The following is a 22,699-nucleotide window of genomic DNA, read 5'->3' as shown; positions in this document are numbered from 1 at the left end:
GGTGAAGTCCTAAAAGGCCCAGGCTCCTTTTGTCATTTTCTTTGCCTTAGTTTTCAAGATCATCTGTGGTTCAAGATGACTGCTCAGCGTCAGCCATCACAATTATATTGCAGCCAAAAAGAAGAGAAAGAAAAAAGAGCCACAGTGTTCCAGAGGTCTTTGAAGTGAGCTTTCTGGACTTTGCCATATGATGCTTCTTCTTACAACTCATAGACTAGAATAGTCCAATTTTTGATATTGTCTTGTGTGTGTCCATTATTTAGTTTATAAAAGGTACAAAAGCTTTACATACCATTTTACTTGAGTTAGTATGCATTTTAATATTTCTGTTTTCTTCTTTATTTTTATTTTTATTTTTATTTTTTTGAGATGGAGTCTCGCTCTGTCACCCAGGCTGGAGTGCAGTGGTGCAATCTCAGCTTACTGCAAGCTCCACCTCCTGGGTTCACACTATTCTCCTGCCTCAGTTTACCGAGTAGGTGGGACTACAGGCACCCGCCACCATGCCTGGTTATTTTTTTTTATTTTTTAGTAGAGACGGGGTTTCACCATGTTAGCCAGGATGGTCTAGATCTCCTGACCTCATGATCTACCCGCCTCGGCCTCCCAAAGTGCTGGGATTACAGGCATGAGCCACCACGCCCAGCCTCGTATTTCTTTTCATAGTCAGAAAAAAATATTACCTGAGTGACTAAAAATAAAAAATCCTAACAGGATCATTCCTCATTCTAACTGAATAGTTTGTGAATGGCATCCCAGAGTATTTTCCTTCTTTGACTTCGTATGAATTGTGAAAATAAACATGTGAAGACTAATATCTATATTAAAGTTAAAACACTAAAACTTTATTTTATTTATGAGAAAATTTGAGTAGCCCTACGATTCTATTTGCAGGGAGTTTGGAAATAGAACTTTTATATGTATGGCCATGTGCCTGGTTCAAAACTGGGAGACCTATTATAAGGGAGAATAGAGTGAAGAAAGAGGGCAAGGAAAAGAGGAGAGATTTTAGAGAACAATATGCAGTCTCTGAGGGTCAGTGGTCAGGAACAGTTTCTAGACTCCATTGCTTCTTTTAGATGCTCAAATAAGTGAGTATTTAAGTACATTTCTTGCTACTGCTGCTTTGTATGATTTATATCCTGGGAAATTTAACATTGACTTAATACTGCAATACTTCATTGTAGATTTGGGGGACCAATGCATATTCTCTTTTAGAAAACCTCCCATTTCCATTTTCTATATTAAAGGTAAAAGGTTAGTTTATAGCACTGGGAACCACATGGTGGGACCAAGAAGAGTTCTCTGTCCTTGACCTTTTCCCATGTCCAGAAAAGCCCAACATCCGTCCCTTTAGAAAGGTCAAAATAATTTAAACTTTTTTTTTTTTTTTTTTTTTTGAGGTAAAGAGTCTAGGGAGAACATGAGAACAGAGAAAATTTGTGTCTTTGCAATGATATGTTCTAAGTTTCTTTGGGGGTTCTTTATTTTTTCATCTAAAGAAAATCAGGCATAAACGTTTGTGTTAAATGAGAAACAGATATTCTTGTTAGTAAGCCTAATGTTCACTTAGCCAGTGAGCACTTCTGTGGTCAAAAAGCATATCCAATGTGTCAAATGTGGGGAAGAGACCTCTGATATGACATTTAAAGATCAGTTTGGAGTCATAAGGCTTACTGGAAACATTTATTTGCATGAGTAAAAATAAGATGTTTCATTTTTTCATAACAGATGTACATCTCAGATGTGCACCTCAACAATTAGATATTGCTATAACAGAACACATTTTCAAAATATGAAACAATGCCTCTTGAGTTTTATAGTAAGAAAATTGGAAAATGAATGATATATATATTTTTACATATATATTTTGTATGTATGTATATACACCTATATATTTTGTGTATATATGTATATACACAATATGTATGTGTGTGTGTATCTGTGCATATGTATATTTGAGTCAGAGTTTTGCTGTGTCATCCAGGGTGGAGTGCAGTGGCATGATTTTGGCTCGCTGCTGCCTCGACCTCCTGGGCTCAAGCAATCCTTTTGCCTCAGCTTCCCAAGTAGCTGGGACCACAGGTATGTTCCATCACAGCTGGCTAATTTTTTATTTTTATTTTTTTTTTGTAGAGATAGGGTCTCACTTTATCACCCAGACTTGTCCTGAACTCCTGGGCTCAAGTGATCCTCCCATCTTGGCCTCCCAATGTGTTGGGATTACAGGTATGAGCCACTGTGCCTGGCCTCTGTCAAGAATATTGTGATGTATAGCACAACTTGTAACTTGGGTACAAAGTACTTTTACTGATGGATGAAAAATTAAAAGGGAAGAATCACAGCACTTACCACTCAAACTTTCTCATAAATAAGGTAAAAATTTAGTGTTTTAACTTTAATGTAGATATTTGTATTCACATATTTATTTTCACAATTCATATGCAGTCAAAGAAGTAAATGCCCTCAGATGCCATTCAGAAACTATTTAGTTAGGATGAGATCTTGTTAGGATTTTTTATTTTTAGCCACTCAGGCTAATTTTTCTTTTTCTGATTGAGAAAAAAATATTAAGCTGCATAATAATTCAAATAGTGTGTACAACGTTTGTGTCTTTATAAACTGAATGATGGTTGGACATGTGACAATATTCTGCAATTGGGATTATCTCTTTTATCCCCTCCACCTAAAGGCTCAATGGAATTAGAGGTATTTATACGAATTTTAGGGTTAGAATATACTTCAATCGTTTCTCATTGTAAGTGTGAGTGAGTATATAATTCCCATATGGCATGTATAATGAAACAAATTTACATTCCCACGTTCTGAAGCTAGTTTGGAATGCTAAATATTTAGATATAGATACCATATTTTTAAAGAGACAATATAATCTCATAGCCACATTTTTGTCTTTTACTTTCGTGACTCTGTCACCTTCCCCTCCTCCCCTTGTAAAGCAATTTTGTTAGTTTACATTTGTTTTTCCTGGACAATTTTGCATGGGAAACTTTTATCTACCTCATGATTATCACAGCACACCATCATCTTGTAGCTTTGATGGCATCCTGTCTTTTATGGGTCCCTAAAGGATTCATGAGGCATGTCCCAGATTGTTTATTGACTTAACTTCTCAGGACCTTTCCCAATCATTGAAAACTGTCTAGGGTGTTCTAAGAAGTAAGTTTACTGGAAGTCAAGGAACTCTCTACTTGTCCCTCAAATTATAGTCAGTCCAGTGGTAGGCATCTGTGTCTGGATTTTGGGAATGTAAACACTACCACTGTTGCCACTTGTTCACACATTGAGGTATTGGTGTTGGGGAGAAGCTATCCAATAATACCATCTTAAATAATAGGAGTATAAATAGTACAAATGCAGCAAGTTACTCTGATTGCCTTTGGTCTACATGACTTTCTCTCCTCAACTTATAGTACATTTCCAGGTTTCCTTTCTATCCATCAGGAGGGCAGGGGTCACAGCTGACCAGACTGTCTTGTCTGTGTCTGTACTGGCAAAGAGATGTTTTAGCAGGTGGTTTCTTCTGATTATGGCAGGTTAAATTAAACTATTTCGAATTTAATGTACATTATGCTGATGAGAACTGGATCGGTTGTTTAAAGGACTGAGATTCCTCTCTATATGAACCATTTTATTTCCTGTTAGGACATCCTTTTGCTTTTTTGAAGATATAAACAATGTCTACTTCTATCAGAAAAAAATAGGCAAATTATGTTTTTGAAAATTGAAGATATTATTTCTTATTAACAGACTGATTGGCATTAATGTTGATTATTAATGCTATAGAGAAATACAGAGAATATAGTTTATCATAAAAAGAAGAATTTTAAAGCATTAAATGCATTTTATTTTTTATTGTATTAGCACATAAATTGATGAAGCCACATGGTGAAAATCTGTGAGAAACTGAAGGTTTTCGTTTATTTTCTGTGCCCCACTGTGTATCACCTTTCAAAATACTCAAAGTAATGCTTTCTGCTGGGTCCAAACTTCACTTGGAGCAAAGAAAGGTAGTTAAAAGGTTTCACTTAAAGCTACTTCGTTATGGTGCTACTGAAAGTAAGTAAAAGCAAACAGTGATAACGTGGGACTTAAATGAGCGAGAGAAGGATTCAGGTGATATAGAAGCTGAATTTGGGGATAATTGAAGATTGACTTTCTGATGAAAGGCACAAAAAAGGATTAATTGGCTTATTCCAAACAGAGGGCAATTCTTTAGGGAGTATGCTTGAGGATATACTTGGAAATAAATTTGACAGCTAGCATGGTCTCTCTGCAGGTTGGCTTTATCCGGGATTCGGGAAGGAGAAAACCAAATTTGCCTTTGTCTCGGAGCTCAAAGGCAAATGTGTGTTTGATGCCCAGGTCATAAGCCCAGTCTAAAGAAGAACCTGATGTCGGGTCTGTAAAACACAAGCAGTAAATATTTAATTAGAGACAAATGCTAATGTTTTTTTAAAAGTGGAAATCAGTGGTGTATAATTAGCAATAAAAAATAATTATGTATACAGTTAATTGCAGTCATGAATGAGAGTAGTGGTCTGAATAGTACAGAGTGCATAGTAAAGCATAATCATGACTTTGGAATCCACCAAGTGTGTGCTGCATTTAAAATATTACATTTTGGTTGGGTCACTACTAACTGGAGTTTATTTCCTAGGCACACATTGTTGCAGACGTGTTCAGAGCAAGTGCTAGCAGCTGAGGAAACCAGCTAAGCAGTCACTGGTCATTAAAAACCACCAGGGAAAAACTATACACACAAGATAAATAGAATTGCATTTCTTCTAATAGCTTAGGTCTCTTGTTTTTCATGTTGCTGGGGTAAACTATTTCATAGTCAAAAGACCAAGAAAATGTAATTTAGTTATTTTAAAGACATATTTAATTTCCTAATTCAAAGTTTCCATGTAAACTTTTATGAAATTTAACTCAAGGTTCTATTTTTTGATAAAAAGTTTGGAAATATCAACACACTTCTAAAGGTTATATGCACATAACACACATCTAGAGGCTGTATACATATACAAGTGCATATACATATAATAATTGCATTTATGTGCTCACATTTGCTTTATGTGATATAAAAGGGTTTTTTTTGTATGGGAAGGTGTTTATGTTCTAGGACAAGTAATGAGTTTAATAATAACAGTCTGAAAGGTTTGAAAATTTGAAAGAATTCAAAACTGATGAAGAAAGAGAGAAGGGATATTTTGATGAAAAGAGATAGTGTTGGCTCTTAAATTGGTCACCAAATATTTATTAAACCTTTAATATTTACAGGACACATTTCTTGGCACTGGGGAGAGTAATTGTTGCAGGGTACAAAAATCCAGAAGATGCCACTGGTGTCTTCAGTAACTTACAATTTAGGAGGCAGAAGTCAAGGTATAAGTCAATAGAGGCAGAGCAGAATATGCTAAGTACCAAAGAAAAGGTACAATATTTTATCAAGATTTAAAAGAAAAAAAGATTATTCTTGATGAGGAGTATGGCCTTTCATGCCCAGTGCCAGCTCAAATACTGCCTTCATGATGGAGGAGGTGATATTGTAGGAGAACCTTGAAGAAAGGCTAGTGTGTTTTCAGCTGGAGATGGAAGAAAGGAATTCTGGTTGGTGAACTACAAGGATAGAAAAGCATGGAGGCATTGTTAGAAACTAATGAGATCCAGCTGGACCAGAGCAACGGCAGCAGTGGGAGTTTGTGAGTAAAACTTGGAAAACCTTGTGAATCGGGACTAGGTGTTTAAATTTTCTTTTGGAGGCCTTTTAGTACTTTAGGATTGTTAATCTGGATTGAAAAGAATAGAAACCAGTTATGAGGTATTGTGAAATGAAAGCCTGAACTAGGGTAGAGTCACCACATTGGAAATAGAACTGAGGGATTCCATGTAAGAAACATTGGGATTTGATAAAAATGATTGATGTTTCAATCTGGGTAGCTGGGAAAAACATACTGCTAAAAGAAATGGGAACTCAGCGCTAGGATGGGAAAAAGAAAAGGCAAAGGAAGACGAAGTGATACGTTTAACATCAAAAAGACATTCAAGAAAGAGCTTGGAAAAATGAATATTTAAATTATTGGCATAGACATCATGGGTGAAATTGGTGTGCACACATTTAGGATCATTATTTTCTTGGTGGGATGGATCCTTTTTATCATTGTTAATGTCTCTGTCACTAGCAAATTTCTTTGCTCTGAAATTCCCTTTATTTGATACTTAATATAGCTATTCTTCCTAATGGCATAGTATATCTTTTCTATCATTCTCATTTCAACTTATCTATGTTGTTATACTGGAAATGAGTTTCTTATAGACAGCATATTGTTGAATTACAATTTAAAAAGTTCATTCTGCCCATGTGTCTTTAATTAGTGCATGTAGGTAAATTATTGATATGACTTAACTGTGCTATTATTTTATTTCTTTTTTTGTTCTTTCTGTTTTTATCCCTTTATTTTTCTTTTCTTGCTTTCCACCTTCCTCTTGGTTACATGACATTTTTAGGATTCCATTGGATTGATTTATAATGTCTTAAAGTATGTCACTTGCTTAGTTTTCTTAGTGGTTGCTCCAGATATTATAATACACATATATAACTTATCACAGTCTAATGGTATTGACATTTTACTATGTCAAGCGAGGTATAGAAACTTTACTTCCTTTTAGATCCTTTTTCTCTTCCCACTTTTAAAGTACAATTGTCTTGAGTACTTCTCTACATACATTGAACATCACATCAAATAAACTTACAATTTTTGATTCAATCATCATATGAAGAAAGTCTATTATTTAATTTATTTATACTGAATCCATTTTTCTTCCTTCCTCTCTGCAGTTCCAAGCCTTTTGCTGTGATTATTTCCTTCTTGTTCAGAGGGTTCTTTTAGCCATTAAGAGTGGGTGTGCGGGAGACATATCTCCTGATTTTCCTTTGTATGAGAATGTCTTTATTCCCTCCTTCATTTCTGAATATTTTGCTGGATATTGAATTTATTGCATTTAGGGTTGATAGATTTTTTCATTCAGCACTTGATAAAATGTCACTTCCTTTTGACTTTCATGGTTTCACATGAAAAATCTGCTGTCACTGGAATTGTTTTTAACTCTAGATCATTTCTCTCTGATTCCTTTTTTTTTTTTTTTTGTGAGATGGAGTCTCCCTCTGTCATCCAGGCTGCAGTGCAGTGGCGCGATTCGGCTCACTGCAAACTTGGCCTCCCGGGTTCATGCCATTCTCCTGCCTCAGCCTCCTGAGTAGCTGGGACTACAGGCACCCACCACCACGCCTGGCTAATTTTTTGTATTTTTAGTAGAGACGGGGTTTCACCGTGTTAGCCAGGATGGTCTTGATCTCCTGAGGTTGTGATCCACCTGCCTCAGCCTCCCAAAGTGCTGGGATTACAGGCATAAGCCACCACGCCCGGCCTGATTTCTTTTATGTTTTTTTTCTTTGTCTAGTTTTCAGAAGTTTAATTATGATATACTTTGATGTGAGTTTCTCTGGGTTATTCCTGTTTGGGTTTCACTCAGCTACTTGACTATGTTAGTTTATGTCTTTGTCAAATGTAGGATATTTCAGCTTTTATTTCTTCAAACATTTTTTTCCAGCCCCTGTTCCCTTTATCTATATTTTCCTTGGACTGATGACATGAATGTTGGATGTTTTATTATGCTATTTGTTCCTGAGGTTTTGTTTGTTTATTTTTTTGTTTATTTTCTGTCTTCAGAGTGAGTGAATTCGATTGTTCTGTCTTTAAGTTCACTGATTCTTCCCTCTGTCATATTTGTTCTATTAAGCCCTTCCAGTTTTTTCGTTGTTCAGGTTATTGTATTTTCTAGTTCTATGGTTTCCATTCAGTTCCTTTTTATATCTTATATTTCTTTGATGATATTTTCCATTTCTTCATTTGTTTCAAGGCCACCTATAATTGTTTGTTGAGGCATTTTTTTTTTTTATGATGGCAACTTTGAAATTCTTTTCCAATGTTTGAAATTCCAATCATCTCAGCGTTGGCATCTATGGATTGTCTTTTTACATTCAAGCTGTAATTTTTCTTGTTTTTAGTATTATAAGTGATTTTTGATTATATTCTGGACATTTTAGCTATTACATTAAATAATAAATTGTAACTTAAATCTTCAATTTAGCAGGTAGTCACCCTGTTTAGGTTTAGTAAACAGGCCCTTGGCCTACTTTTGTGTCTTGTGATACTGATGACAATATAGTATATATATTTTTTTCTTTGGAGATGGAGTCTCGCTCTGTCACCCTGGCTGGAATGCAATGGCACAATCTTGACTCACTGCAACCTCTGCCTCCCAGGTCCAAGTGCTTCTCCTGTCTCAGCCTCCCAAGTAGCCAGGACTACAGGCGCCCACCACCACACCCAGCTAACTTTTGTATTTTTAGTAGAGACAGGGTTTCACCATATTGGTCAGGCTGGTCTTGAACTCCTGACCTCAGGGAATCTGCCCACCTTGGCCTCCCAAAGTGCTGGGTTTACAGGCATGTGCCACCACACCTAGACAGTTTTGCTTTTTTTTTTTTGAGATGGAGTCTCACTTTGTTGCCCAGGCTGAAGCTCAACCTCTGCCTTCCAGGTTCAAGCAATTCTCCTGCCTCAGCATCCTGAGTAGCTGGGACAACAGACGTGCACCACCACACCTAGCTAAGTTTTGTATTTTTAGTAGAGACGGGGTTTCACCATGTTGGCCAGGCTGGTCTTGGACTCCTGTTCTCAGGTGATCCTCCCTCCTTGGCCTCCCAGAGTGCTGAGATTACAGGCATGAGCCACCGTGCTCAGCTGACAATATAGTTTTCAAAGGCTTTGCACTGCTATTTTGGTCTGGTTGGTTCACTTAGTGGCTAAAAGGTGATTGCCTGAGGCCCTAGGTAACAAATGAGGGATTCCAGCCTGTGGGGATAGAGGTCATTTCATGATGAGGAGAGTCAAAAGTAAGAGGAGCGACCCGAGGAGAGAACCTGAGGAAGTATCCATATATTGTACCCTATTTTTTGGAAAATATCTAGTTTTAGAGGCAGTCAGCAAGAGAGTAGAAAAAAGAGGAGGAGGAGGAAGAAGAGAACTAGTAGAGTTCAAAGTCAAGGAAGCTAAAGGAATGGCAAGAAGAAGAGTTATTAACAGGGTCAAATATTGCATATAATTTATGGAGCATGTGAGCTGAAATACAGATACTGGCTTCTGTGATCAAAAAGATGCCACTTTTAGCTAGTTGGATTTAAGTTCATGAGAAAGAAACCATGCTAAGATGCGAGCTTGGTAGCAAAGGAGGTAAAGTAAATAGGAATTTTGTCTTGTAATTTAGGATATGCTAGACAATTTTAATAAAATTGACCAGTTTCTAGTTGAAGTAGCTCTCTATTTGCAGCCGAGTAAACTTCTGTGATTTCCAAGGGTTAAAGGGCATGACTATTTTCTTTTGAGAGATTTACTTTATGTGAAGTTTGTCATTAAGATTAATAGTGGTCATTGAGAATATATGGAATTTGATTTTTCATAATCATGTGATACTATGAAGTAGAATACATTTCGTATTTTCTAGATCTTAAATTGGCAAACAAAAACTATATTAAGGCACAAAATAAATACAATATTGCAAGTTTTTACTTTGAGAAAAAAATAGAGAATTTGTGTGTGTGTGTGTGTGTGTGTGTGTGTGTGTGTGTATGTGACAGGGTCTTGCTCTGTTACCTTGGCTGGAGTGTGGTGGCATGATCATGGTTCACTATAGCCTCGACATCCCAGGCTCAAGTGATCCTTCCACCTCAGCCTCCTGAGTAGCTGGGACTACAGGTGTGTATCACTGTGCCTGGCCAGAACTTAATTGGTTTAACCTGATACTTAGCCTGTTCTTTATCTCCATGTGTACCCACTAAAGCATGTGTATGCATTTATAAAACATAATAACAATCACTTGCTAAATACCAAGCACCCTTCTGTGTGCTTTATGCATGTTAACTCATTTAATTAATTCCTATCCCAAATGTAAGTAACAATTACTATTTTATGGAAGAAGAAACTTAGGCTCAGAGTAAGGAACTTGCTGAAAAACACATAGCTAGTAGACAGTTGAATCAGGATTCAAGCCCAGGCTGTGTCTTCAGAGTTCATGCTGTTAATCATTGTACTGTGCCACCTATGTGCCACTCTGTATTCTAGCCAATAACAAGTCTTTACTCAGTTCTATAAAATAATTTCGTTTTTGTTGACAGCATATTCTGAGTATGTTCAACATTAAGAAAATATCTCCTACTTATTTCAAGGCACAATATTAGTTGCAACAAATTCAATCAGAACAAATCTAAATGAAACTGTACCAAACTAGAAATCTGATTTCAGCCCAAAGGGATCCATACAAAGTGATACTGGTGATTTAATGTGTGCTGCATTTATTGCTTACTTGATACAGTGTTTTCTAAAAAATTGTATCATTTTAAAAAGTATTATTTAAATGTATTCAATATAATAACCTGTACTATTATATTAATATTAAGTGAAAATTATATTTGAAGCAAGAGCTGAAGCCAGAGATACATGGGCATAAACGGAAATATTTTCTCTGTAGTATCAGTTTGAATGTCTCTTAGTAAGGAGAGATCTGGTGTTATGAACTACAAATCTTAACTTTGTCTTTTTCAGAATGTAAATTCTGAAGGAGTAGAATATGTAGAATAGGAAAAAAGAGCACTGGGTTGAGAACCAGTGGCAGATCTAGCAATTTTGGTCCATGAAGGAAGCTACAAGAAATGTACTTTGAAATTAACTTTTTAATTCATGATGTGACTCACAGATAAATTTTATTACTAATGCAATCTTCTTGGTTCTTATCAACTCAAATAACTATTCTTGCTCACGAAGTACTATGTTTAGTTATTTCTAAGATGATGAAAGATTGGATATGGTGTTTATATGCAAATATAATCATTTCACATTAAACATTACTATTTACATTTTTGTGCCATCTTAATATTGCTGCTTTGGGGCAAAGTGGTAGGTATATCATTTTAACTCTGGTCTTGAATGCTGATTTTTGTTTTTGTTCTGCTCTAAAGTGATGAAACCTTTCTGTATCTGAATTTCAGTCTATAAATGAGAGGTTTTGCTTAGATCAGTGATTCTCAACCCTAGTTTCATCTTAGAATCACTTTAGGTACTTTAAAAAAAAAAATTGAGTGCCTGAGCTCCACCTCAGACTGATGAAATCAGAATCTCTGGGGGTGGGGGTATAATCATTCACACATTTTAAAAGCTCCCTGATGATTTATTTATTTATTTATTTATTTATTTATTGAGATGGAGTTTTGCTCTTTCACCCAGGCTGGAGTGCAATGGTGCGATCTCGGCTCACTGCAACCTCCGCCTTCCGGTTTCAAGTGATTCTCCTTCCTCAGCCTCCTGAGTAGCTGGGATTACAGGTTCCCACCACCACGCCCAGCTAATTTTTGTATTTTTAGTAGAGACGGGGTTTCACCATGTTGGCCAGACTGGTCTCAAACTCCTGACCTTGTGATCCACCCACCTCAGCCTCCCAAAGTGCTGGGATTACAAAAGTGAGCCACCACGCCTGGCCAGCTTCCTGATGATTCTAATGGGAAGTCAGGCTTGAGAACCATGTAATAGATCATTGCCTGTGTTTCTCCCTGGTTTCAAAATTTATGATTTTAACTTATCTGATATGTTTGCCTCTCATGTTCAAATAGCAAACATATTTTTTTTCTGAAGTCCAGAGATCCTCCATAAGTTGGGTTTAAAAAATGCTGCCCCAGTGCCTTTTTTTCTGTCTTCATCAAGTCAAAGAGAGGAAATCACTGACAAATGCTAGATGCTGCTCCTAAATCTGGGGACAAGTTAAGTGACATCAGGTTATTGGAATGACTAAACTTTAATCACGTTTTTATTTTTTATTCTTACCAAGTCAACTACTTTGCTACTCTCTGTTTCTCATGAATGTTTGATTAACATTCTATCAGATGCTTTATTAAAGCAGTCTGTCCTAGAAATCTTGATCATTTATCAAGCTGCTGCAGCACTGCAGGACAAAGGCAATTCTTTCTAAATCTCAATGCCTTTAAAATGTTTTGGTATAATGTAATAAAAATTTTAAATAATGCTGCACAGTTAAACAGAATAGTAATCCCTCTTGACCCTATCTTTCCATTTTGAAAGTGACACATGATGGCATTGCTATAGTAGTTTTGGCTATCCGATCCTTCCAGTTAGCATGTGACTTCCTTAAGAGTAGTTTATTGTGTCCTAAGTCCTCTCATCTATCTCCGAAAGCTCCAAAATGCTAGCCTGCTAGCTAGGTACACCATACCTTTTTGTTCATTAAGAGATCTTAATGCAATGCTATGCACAGCTCTGTATTCTCATACTTTTGTAGATACACACACACACGGATAATTATTTGATGCTTTAATTGCCTTTTGCAAAGTTTGTTCCTGTTTGCAATGCTTTGTTCTTTGCCTCGAAGACTATCCACGTGTTTTTCTTGCTTAGAGGAATTGCTCTTACATGGTGTCTGGGTGGCCTATCTGGCCCTGCTATTTATTAGTATCTACCAAGTGGGCTGCCGTTTTGAACTGATGTTCTAGTCTGTCCTTTTGTTCTTTACTTTGCTTACTTTTTGTCCACTCACATAGTTGGATACATAACATCTATTTTGAAATCTTGTTGTCATCGACCTGTACATGTAATGAGTCCCCAGCATGGCTAGGCTGTAGCAAGATCTGTGTGGATGCTGGGGATCATCTGTATCACTACACTTTCTCTTCAGCACTTTAACAGTGACTGGTTGATAGGTGATTGTTAATGAATGTGCTTGAGGAATGGGACTTCTCCATTTTTTAGTCATTTTCCAGTTCTGCCAAAGAAGCCTCTAATAAGTAAGTCCTAGAAACAGTATATGTTGATTCCAGCATTTTCAAATTCCATAGCAATTCCTGAGGATGCAGACTTTCAGTTCCAAGTTTATACTTTTAGCTTGGATTACAGAAGTGACTTCAAAACAGGACCAGGTAAAATTGTTGCAAGGAATCCATGGATTCATATGCACATATATATTTTTTAATGCACAGATTCTAAAAGTGTAATAAAAATATGAGTGTATGTTTGGTGGTGGAAGGGTTGTTCATGAAAGTTTTAAAAGCTAAAAGGCAGTCTTAATGCTAAAAAATGTTGGATATTTGGTCTACAGAGTGATGCAGGCTTAATCAAGTCCAGTCCTGTTGTGATTTCAACCCACATTTACTTCTTGTGAATAAGCCAGGACACCATTATCATTGAGCAAGTTTATGGGAACTAATTCTGCTATTGTTCCTTGCCCTGCACTGTACTATATGTTATAGGGTCTAAGAGGAAATCCAAAGCATAATTCTTGCTTTTGAGAAGTTTCATGGGGAATTTTGTATAAATTTTGAGACTAAGAACTGAAGCTTGAACTTGATTTGGAGAAAAGGTATTTTTACTAAATAATTCCCAAACTAAGATTAGTGGGAGGTGCTATAAGAGTAGAAAGTGGTCTTACTTCCCAGGATCTGAGTTAGTGGTCTTCGGTGATACTCAAATGGATTTTTTGGCTGTTCATTGAAAATAGAAAATCCAAACACGCAAACAGTATGTGCAATGGGCAAGATCAGGGCTTTTATTTGTTAAAATCTGAGATTGAGTTCCAGCTTCACCAGTTACTAATAACTGGGAAATAGTACTCCCCACCTCATAGGGTTGTCATGAGGCTTGAGATTGTGAAAATCAAAGGGTAAGCACAGTGCCTAACTTGTAAAGACTCTATAAATATTTGCAGATATTATTTAGTATAAAGTATGGGAGTTGGCAAATCCTAGCCAGCCTCCTGTTTCTGTGAATGAGGTTTTATTGGCACACAATCATGCCCATTTGCTGACTTATTGTCTATGGCCGTTTTTGAGCTATGATGCTCTGGTTGAGTACCTGCAACAGAGACTGTACCTCCACAAAACTATTTACTATCTGGCCCTTTACAGAAAAAAAATTACTGATTCCTTGTATATAGAACAAGAGACAAGAAAATCAAGGCCAAGAAATCCAAGTCAATAACTTAAAAACACACAGACAACACAAATTTAAAAATAGTGAAGAGTAAGAAATGGTGTTGAGAATATAAAACAAAAGTGACAGAACTAGAGTCTTGTGATTTCCTTTCTAGTACACCATACAGCTTTCAGTTGAACATAGCGAGAAGGAGCAAGTGAGAAGGACAAATAACTTGTTTTATATGACCAGAGGGACTGAAACGGATTTTCTATCTGTTTTCCTATCGGGAGCTAGGGAATAGACCATACTTACATGCAGACAAGGCAAGTAAGAAAGAGTCCAGTTAAAGTTAAATGGTTTAAAAAAATGTAGACTCTGCTCCAACTACTTTTTTTTGTGTGTTATTTTTAGATGAGGTCTTGCTCTGTTGCCCAGGCTGGAGTGCAGTGGCGCAATTACAGCTCACTGCAGTTTCAACCTCCCAGGCCCAGATGATCTTCCCATCCCAGCCTCCCGAGAAGCTGGGACTACAGGCATAGGTCACCATGCCTGGCTAATTTTTTTTTTTTTTTCTCGCTCCAGTGAATTCTCATTAGTTCCTGGAAGGGTGCAACCTTGTTGGTGGTAGAGGTGGGAAACAGGAAAGTAGATGAATTAAACTGTAAATCTGTCTTGACTTAATAGCTTCTGTTGACCTTGTAACCCTGTAAAAGTTCAGTATAATTTGTTTCTAGAAAAATCTTATCCCAAGAAAAGGGCAGAATCTATCACCTAGATTCACATATAATTCAGAATATCCTGTAAAAAGTAGAATTTAAATTAGCAATTTCAGATGCTCTAACATAAATTGCAAATTCTATGATTTTCTTTAATATTTATAAAAAATAATTAAGGGAAAGGGCTCAGTAAATAAGAGGAATGACTTACAAATTGTTGATTCTATTGGGCCATAGATGTAGCGGGTTTCATATCGAGTTGATAGAACATCAGTGCCAATCTTTGCAACTTTGGCCTGGAGAGAAAGGAAAGTTAGAGTGAAATAATAGAATACTGTGTAAATACCAAATAATATGTAATTATGGATGTATGCAATTTTTTAATGGAGTCTTACAGGTTAGTCACTGTGCTTAGCCCTTGATTTTGAGTTTCAAGACTCATAACAACCCTATAAGGTGGACAGTACTATTTCCTGGTTACTTGCAACTGGTGAAGCCGGAATTCAGTTCCTGGTTTTAACAAAACCAAAGCCCATACATACATATATATGTAAATATGTAAATTACTAGGGATGAAAAAAAGTCAAATTTACTAGTTATTTGGCATTTGAAGATCAAAAGAAAATAAATGGTTAAATGAGAAACTTATTTTCAGTAATATATGTGGTAATTATGAAGACCTGGCTGGGCACAGTGGCTCATGCCTGTAATCCCAGCACTTGGGGAGGCCGAGGTGGGTGGATCACGAGGTCAGGAGATTGAGACCACCCTGGTTAGCATGGTGAAACTCTGTCTCTGCTAAAAATACAAAAAATGTGCTGGGCATGGTGCCATGTGCCTGTAGTCCCAGCTACTCGGGAGGCTGAGGCAGAAGAATCACTTGAACCAGGGAGTCGGAGGTTGTAGTGAGCCGAGATCGCGCCACTGCACTCCAGCCTGGCGACAGAGTGAGACTCCGTCTAAAAAAATAAAAATTAAAAAATGAAGACTTAAATATGCTGTCAATTATATACAGTAATGCCATATCTCATTTTGTGTTTCTACCCTTCCTTTTCTTTCTCTCTATCTCCTCATTCTTTTCTTTTAAAATATAAAATATACATTATTTTTCCTGTCAATATTTTTTGGCTTCAGATAATTGTCTTTTCTGACGATTTCTCTAGTTTCTTCCATGTTTTACATTCCTTGGTCCCTAACAGGCTCATATTGCTACAGGATCTTCTCTACTCATCTGACTTCAGCATACCAAGGGAAGAAGGGCGGTTGACCACTCTTTAAAATAGTTGTTAGTTAGGGTGTCTCTTTCAGAATGGCATTTTGTCATGACCTTTTAATACACGTTAGTGTTTTGTGCTATGAGAGTGATTGTCAGAATGAATTTTAATGGAATATAGTTACTAACATATTTGCACTTACAAGTAAAGATTTTTAAAAGATGATATGTGTAATGTATATAACCAAGAATTTTTCTTTTTCTCAATCAATTTAGTTGCTATGCAAAGAACTCTCATTTTACTCAAAGTGTTTTTTTTTGTGGATAAGCATTTTTTTAACCCATAATGTCATTTTCCTAACAGTGGATTGAAATCACAGTGCTGTACATTTGTATGCATTAATTGAACTCATGCACTCAGATTATCACATAGATTGGATAATAAATGACTATGGGCCATATATTGCTGGTATGTTTTCTTTGTTGTATATATGGAGATGATTTTAATGACTGATTCAGATCTCTGCTCCAATTAACATTAAATGCTGTTGTGCTAAACACAATGAACTGAGGTCAAAATGAAAATTGTAACCTTTTAATTTTAAAATATTTTATGAGGCAGTATTTGAACCACAGCTGTTACCGGACGTGCTATATTTGCCAATCACCATGAGATCTGGGCCACTAAACTTTTTCTGTTTTATTTATTTTCTACTATAGCAATTCAAAATATTTATCCCTCTATCCACACATTCACTCTGTTACTTCCTGTGATTCATTGGAACCCATATGCAGACTTTTTTTGTCTTTTTTTTTTTTTTTTCCTTTTTGTGGAGAACGGGGTCTCGCTATATTACCCAGGCAGGTCTCGAACTCCTGGGCTCAAGCTATCCTCCCGCCTCTGCCTCCCTGAGAGCTGGGATTACAGGCGTGAGCCACCGCGCCCGGCTTTTTTTTTAAAGCTCACATTATCAAATCAGTTTTTATTAATAAAAGGTGCTTAATGGATCATAGTTTTGGAAAGATAACATATTCTTAGTGAGGAAGCTTCACAAACATTTATAGTCTTCTTTGGATAGTAAAAGTATACTTTCCAAGTTTATCAGGAGGATAAAAATACAACGTATCTTCTTAAATCTGATATCTGGGGGGCAGGACTAGTGAATGTCTTTGCTGTTCTATTAGGCTTTTTCCATGCATGGTTTTACCGTACGACCCATGGTAACTCTTAAACCCCACAGGGAACTGTGTCGTAATAGGCTTCTATTGTGCCTTGCATAGACATTTCTTCCCGATTTGTTTTTCCTCCTGAGAATCACATTAAAAGAGTTTATTATCTATATACTTTTGTCAATGAAAAATTCAAGATCATGATTTTAACTTCGAGGCAAATTTCATTAGTTCTTTTCTTTGACATTAAAATGTGAAATTCTTTCAACATACTCTAGTTAATGAAGAATAGACTGAAAGTCAATGGTGGTGTCGATGCATTAAGCGCAAACTTTTGTCTACGTACCAAGTCCTCGTGGTTAGGTGGCAGTTTTGATGTATATCCATAGGGAAACAATAGCATCTGGGAGTAGGAATGGAAGGTGATGTAAGCCTTGATTTCATTCAGGTGGCTTCTAATGAAATCAGTGAAAGCTTTCGTCTCTTTCTCGGACTCCGGTGCAGAGCCCCGATAGTTATCTGCACATGGGTCGTTGGTATTAGGAATGGCTGCAGAAGACATAAGTGGATGAGACCATAGTCTGCTCCCCATCCATATAGCTCCTGCCTCTTCTAATGTATTATAGATTCACAGAATGGTTTAAATGTTTTTGCCTTTCATGTTTACAGGGCTGCTTCAATGTCCCTTGTATCATAGTCACTACAGATTAACATTTCACACACATGCCAGATTGTAACAGACTTAGCCCACTGGAATATTCTGAGCTTTGTTTATTTCCTTGTCCTTTCCCAAGGCCACAGGAATAATAAATCAGCAGCAGCCCATGACTTGGAGCCAGATAGACTCCAGTTCTAATTCAACCCCAGCTCTAATGCGCTGGGGGCTGGTGTGAATTACCTTCTCTGGGCAAAAGTTTCTTCAGCTTTTTTCAGCAGAAAGCTCTCAATTAGGGGTAGCTGCTGCTATTATCATGTTCATTATGGCAGAATACAGTTAAGAGCTCAGGTGATGTTTTCAACAAAATTAGGCACAGAAGAAATATATGAATTGGGGCAATGGTAATTTCTCCTTGAAAGTAGGCAGTGATAAAGTCATAGTTGTATAGCAACTAAAGCATCGTCTGATGTAGCAGGCCTCTGCTTATCATCGTATTTCCATTATACTTTTTCACTTTCTTTGCTCCAGATGACTCTTTTCACTAAATATCTGAAAAACCGTCTCTATGTTGCTTTTAACTGCTGACATTTCTCACATCAGGAAGCAGAGGAATCTGAGGTCTTTATTCAGATTATCTGAATTTTTGTACATTTGGATTGTGCTTAATTATTAGCAAACTAGATGTAGTAAGAGATGGTTTGATAAACAGTCCGTTCCTCCTCATTTCCTTCCACACAGCAAAACATCCCTCAATGGTAGTGATGATTGTCTTTCATGTTACAGATACAAAAGTGAACACTCACTCTAAGCATAACCATTTTTACTGAACAAGTAGGTGTTTTAGTTAAGCTTGGGGCCTAAATATTCCTTATAGCAATTTTCCTTGATAGCAAATCTGCTACTCACAGTCCCATGAAGCATTAAAATTCCTGTTGAGGTCAGTGCCGATGCATTTGGAGTTTTGGTTCTTGGAACGATTTTTTCTCCACATGCGGTTCTGCCAGATTGAATGATGTAAGTGTTTACACAAGATCAGTTTGCATTTTTCAATTTGATCATTTCAAATTCTCTCTGCAGGTGTCTGCAACTTTATTTGAAATCTATCTAGTTAACTTGAGGCCCTTTATTATAAAAAGAAAAAATATTGTTTTCTTATAATTTGTAATATTTTCAGAATCATGGTTTTTAATATTATATCCTTGGGCTTTATTGAAATAATTCAGTTAATTTTAAACACTGTTGTTTAGTTCTCAGTATTAGAAGATGACTAATGGTGTTCTGAAATTAACCATAATTTAAATTATAACTTCATTAGCTTTTTCACCATATATAGATTCAGATATAATGCAGGTCAAATTTTTACTGTTGGAGCATTATTTGCAGAAAATAACTTGATGTGACAGTGTCTGTCTGAGAGTTCTTATTTAGCAAAAGCAGGATAATAAAATGTACTGTGAAAAGACAAATGGGTATCCGTATCTCTCTTTTATTTCTTTTTTGATACAATGATTCTACCTCAAATTCTATTCAAAATTGATGAAATACAAAGGTTTTTGTTTTAAAATCAATTAATTGACTTTATTCTTAGCTAGTTATGCCATATCATATAATGCAATCATACATTTCCTCTATAATTACTACTTTATTTCATTTTTCCACATAACTAGCTTCAGCAGCAAAAATTTTGTATTATTTCAAGGATACCTATGCAACCAAGAAATCATACTTAATTTGAAACTGAGATTTAAAAAAATATAATTTTCTGAATTAACATTAACTAGTTACCTAAACCCTAAGCTGAATGCATAACAATGTGTATTAAGGCCAGTAAATAATATCTAAATGCATACAAGAGAGTAGAGAGCAGTACCTTTGTCCATGACCAAATATATCCATCAACATTGAACACAGGAAGAATGTAAAAATTCATTCGATCCAAGAGTTTGGTCATAATTTTGTTTCTCCCATAAGTTTTGGTTGCCTGTAGGAGGAGAAAAAAATTAAGCTATTGGTATGAAGTTTAGCTATTATGTGGAAAGCTGTGGTTATAATAGTAATAACTTGAATCACTTCCCAAGATCACATGCTTTCAAACATATTTTCCTTAAAATGAACAAAAATGAACAATCCATGTAGATTACAGGGGAAAAAAACCTAACTTATTTAGACTAATGACATTAATGGAAATGAACAGTCTTTAAAGGAGCATTTAATTATCGAGACCTGTAGTGTTCTAAAGGTAGCATGAGAGAGATGTTTCATAGAAAGATTGGAAGCCAAATGGAAAATTTGTAGTACTACTTATTTTTAATTGATTCTCTCACATCCTTTACGTAACTATATAGATTGAGTCTGTAAGCACAGGAATATGAAAAGATTGGAGAGAATTTGTGAGATAGTTATAAGCAGGATTAAATAAAAAAATTTGTATTAATAAAATATCCAAGAATTCAGAGATTGAACAACTTTTTTGTTTTTTTTTCCATATCTGACTGAAATTTCTCGAATCACATGCACTTTCTGTAGCTACCTAAAATCTCTCTCACCACGCTTGGGAAGTCCCTTCCAGGTGTATCTGAACTGAAGACAAGAGATTTTTTGTAGACCTGTGATGTGCATTCCTTTATGTGTTGAGTAGGGGGAGCTCTTGGCCCTCATTTGGGAGAGCAAAAATAACTACAGGTTACTTCCTGGTGGATTCTTTTCTAGAAAAAGTATCTATGCCCAGAAAACCATTGTTATACATATTTCACCAGTGCAATATGCAAAAGCTGACAGAAAGAGAAAATTAAAATATGATTAGGAGTCAAAATACATTGGCAATAGAGTGAAAGGAAATTGAATATATAAACTAGATGAACCTTTTAAAAAAGTGAATTATAGACCCGGTGTGGCGGCTCATGCCTGTTATCCCAGCACTTTGGGAGGCCGACGGGGGCGGATTACTTGAGATCAGGAGTTTGAGAACAGCCTTGCCAACATGGCAAAACCCCGTCTCTACTAAAAATACAAAAATTAGCTGGGCGTGGTGGCGCATGCCTGTAGTTCCAGCCACTTTGGAGGCTGAGGCAGTAGAATCGCTTGAACCCAGAAATTGGAGGTTGCAGTGAGCCGAGACTGCACCACTGCATTCCAGCCTGGGTGACAGAGTGAGACTCTGTCTCAAAAAAGAAAAAAAAAAAAAAGAGTGAGTTATTTTACACTCAGAAAGGAAACTTAAATATGAAAATTCCAAGTACATGTGTGACCAATGTATTATCTAAACAGGAATTAAAATTAAATATCTATGTTTTGAACTCACTGAAGAAAGATTACATTTGTAGGTTATGTGAAGTTTGTTTCAGATTTTCCACACTTGACTATAGGAAAAACTTTCATATGATAGCCCAAGAAAAGTTTGAGTTTCATAAACTCTTAGCTTGAGTTTAAGAATTATTTGAAGGGAAGGTGTCAATTTCATAAAAACTGTAATGATGAGTAAAATTCAGAGCATTTCTTCCCTGACCAGCACCAAGTGTGGGCTCTTCTAGCTAAGTGGAATTGCGTGTTTGGAAAGGATGTCGCCACTCAGTGAAGTGCTGGAAACTAGACAGTCAAAGGAGAATTGGGAGAGTCTTCTGATTCGCTTACCTGATAGACAAACCACTGGCAGAATGCTGGGGAGACCCATTCTCGTGCATGAATGCCACAATCCATAAAAATAGCCTTTCTTCTTTCATTCTTTTTTCCAATCTATTTAAAAATAAACTTGAGATATTGTTTTGAACAAATTCACACATTGATCCCTTCTTGACCAATAACTCATTCATATTCGCAAAGCAATTCTTTCCCCTGTCTATTGTTGAATGAGAACCATGTATGCACATATTGTTCTCAGAAGGGACTACGGGACATATCCTTAAATGTCTATCCATAATTCATAATCTATTACAATGTATATTTTTCAAAAAATTTTTCTAGTGTCAGGGCAGCTGGTAGGATTTTGAAAAAAATTTGTAGTCCATTGTTTTTATTTTATTACTAACATCCTGTGTTCTGAGAAATTGATTATAAAGTCACTTTTGTTTCTGCCATTTCCTTTTGCTTTTCTGGTTTTGTAAACTGGGGATATTTACCCTGGAGTGGAGAAGATCTTGTGTTGTGTTGAGTGGGGAAGGGAATTAGTACTGGTTACTTGAATGGCTGCCGTTTTGAAGAGAGTGCAGATTTGTTTTGGGTGATTGGAGATAATGAATGAATGGGGATTCAGGATGTGGATGGGCTTCTCACTTGTTAAGTGGCTGCTTCAGGGAGCAGTATCTTTGGATGTGCAAAAATCCAGCAGCAACAGAATGGAAATTATTGGCTCTGTTTTAGGGAACCCTCCAGCAATACAGGGTTGAAATGCCTAATATACTGTTCTACAGTCCTATGAGGCTATGATATTTAAATTCCTTTCATGACATTCATTCATCAGTTTCGCTGCATTTTAAGGGCTGAGTTTTTTATACCAGAGACATCACAGACTCTCGTAATAAAGCAGTGTGATGAAATATTTGTTTGGGTTTGTCCACTGTGCAATCTCTGACAAATGTTTATCCAGACACTTTCTTGGTTCCACCAAAAGCACCTGTCACTTCTATTCTTTAATGGATGTCTGGAGCTTAAATAGTCTTTCAGAGATAATATGTATTGTCTCAAAAATGACTCAGTTGTATTACAAAGTAACTTTTAAATTAATGTTTTTCAACAATAATAAGAACTAGTGGTTCTTGAATTATTTTTACCTTCAGGACATAGAGTGGATTATCTTCAACAGTAGATCCAATTTTAATACGGGAGACCATTTCAGGATGCTTATCCATCATCTTTTCAGTCCAAGCCACTATCTTAAGAGCAAAATCAA

The 22,699-nt window shown here is 36.4% G+C and overlaps 1 protein-coding gene across 1 annotated transcript in view; it reads right to left on the bottom strand.

Annotated features, from left to right (window-relative positions):
• Positions 1-3,729: 3,729 nt before the first annotated feature.
• LOC105470043 (carboxypeptidase A3) overlaps positions 3,730-22,699 on the bottom strand; it is a 32,349-nt gene continuing 13,379 nt past the window's right edge. Inside the window, exons 5-11 of the mRNA XM_011721753.3 lie at positions 22,581-22,682; positions 21,445-21,546; positions 19,685-19,795; positions 18,721-18,811; positions 17,503-17,705; positions 14,985-15,069; positions 3,730-4,421 (exon numbers count right to left, since the gene is read on the bottom strand). Coding sequence (XP_011720055.1) covers positions 4,234-4,421; positions 14,985-15,069; positions 17,503-17,705; positions 18,721-18,811; positions 19,685-19,795; positions 21,445-21,546; positions 22,581-22,682 — 882 coding nt within the window. The 3' untranslated portion in view covers positions 3,730-4,233. The remainder of the gene's footprint in view (positions 4,422-14,984; positions 15,070-17,502; positions 17,706-18,720; positions 18,812-19,684; positions 19,796-21,444; positions 21,547-22,580; positions 22,683-22,699) is intronic.

Source organism: Macaca nemestrina, chromosome 2 (assembly GCF_043159975.1).
Source record: "Macaca nemestrina isolate mMacNem1 chromosome 2, mMacNem.hap1, whole genome shotgun sequence".
Taxonomy (NCBI): Eukaryota; Metazoa; Chordata; class Mammalia; order Primates; family Cercopithecidae; genus Macaca; species Macaca nemestrina.
The sequence above is the reverse complement of the archived record's forward strand: the minus strand, read 5'-3'. Positions and strand labels throughout refer to the sequence as shown.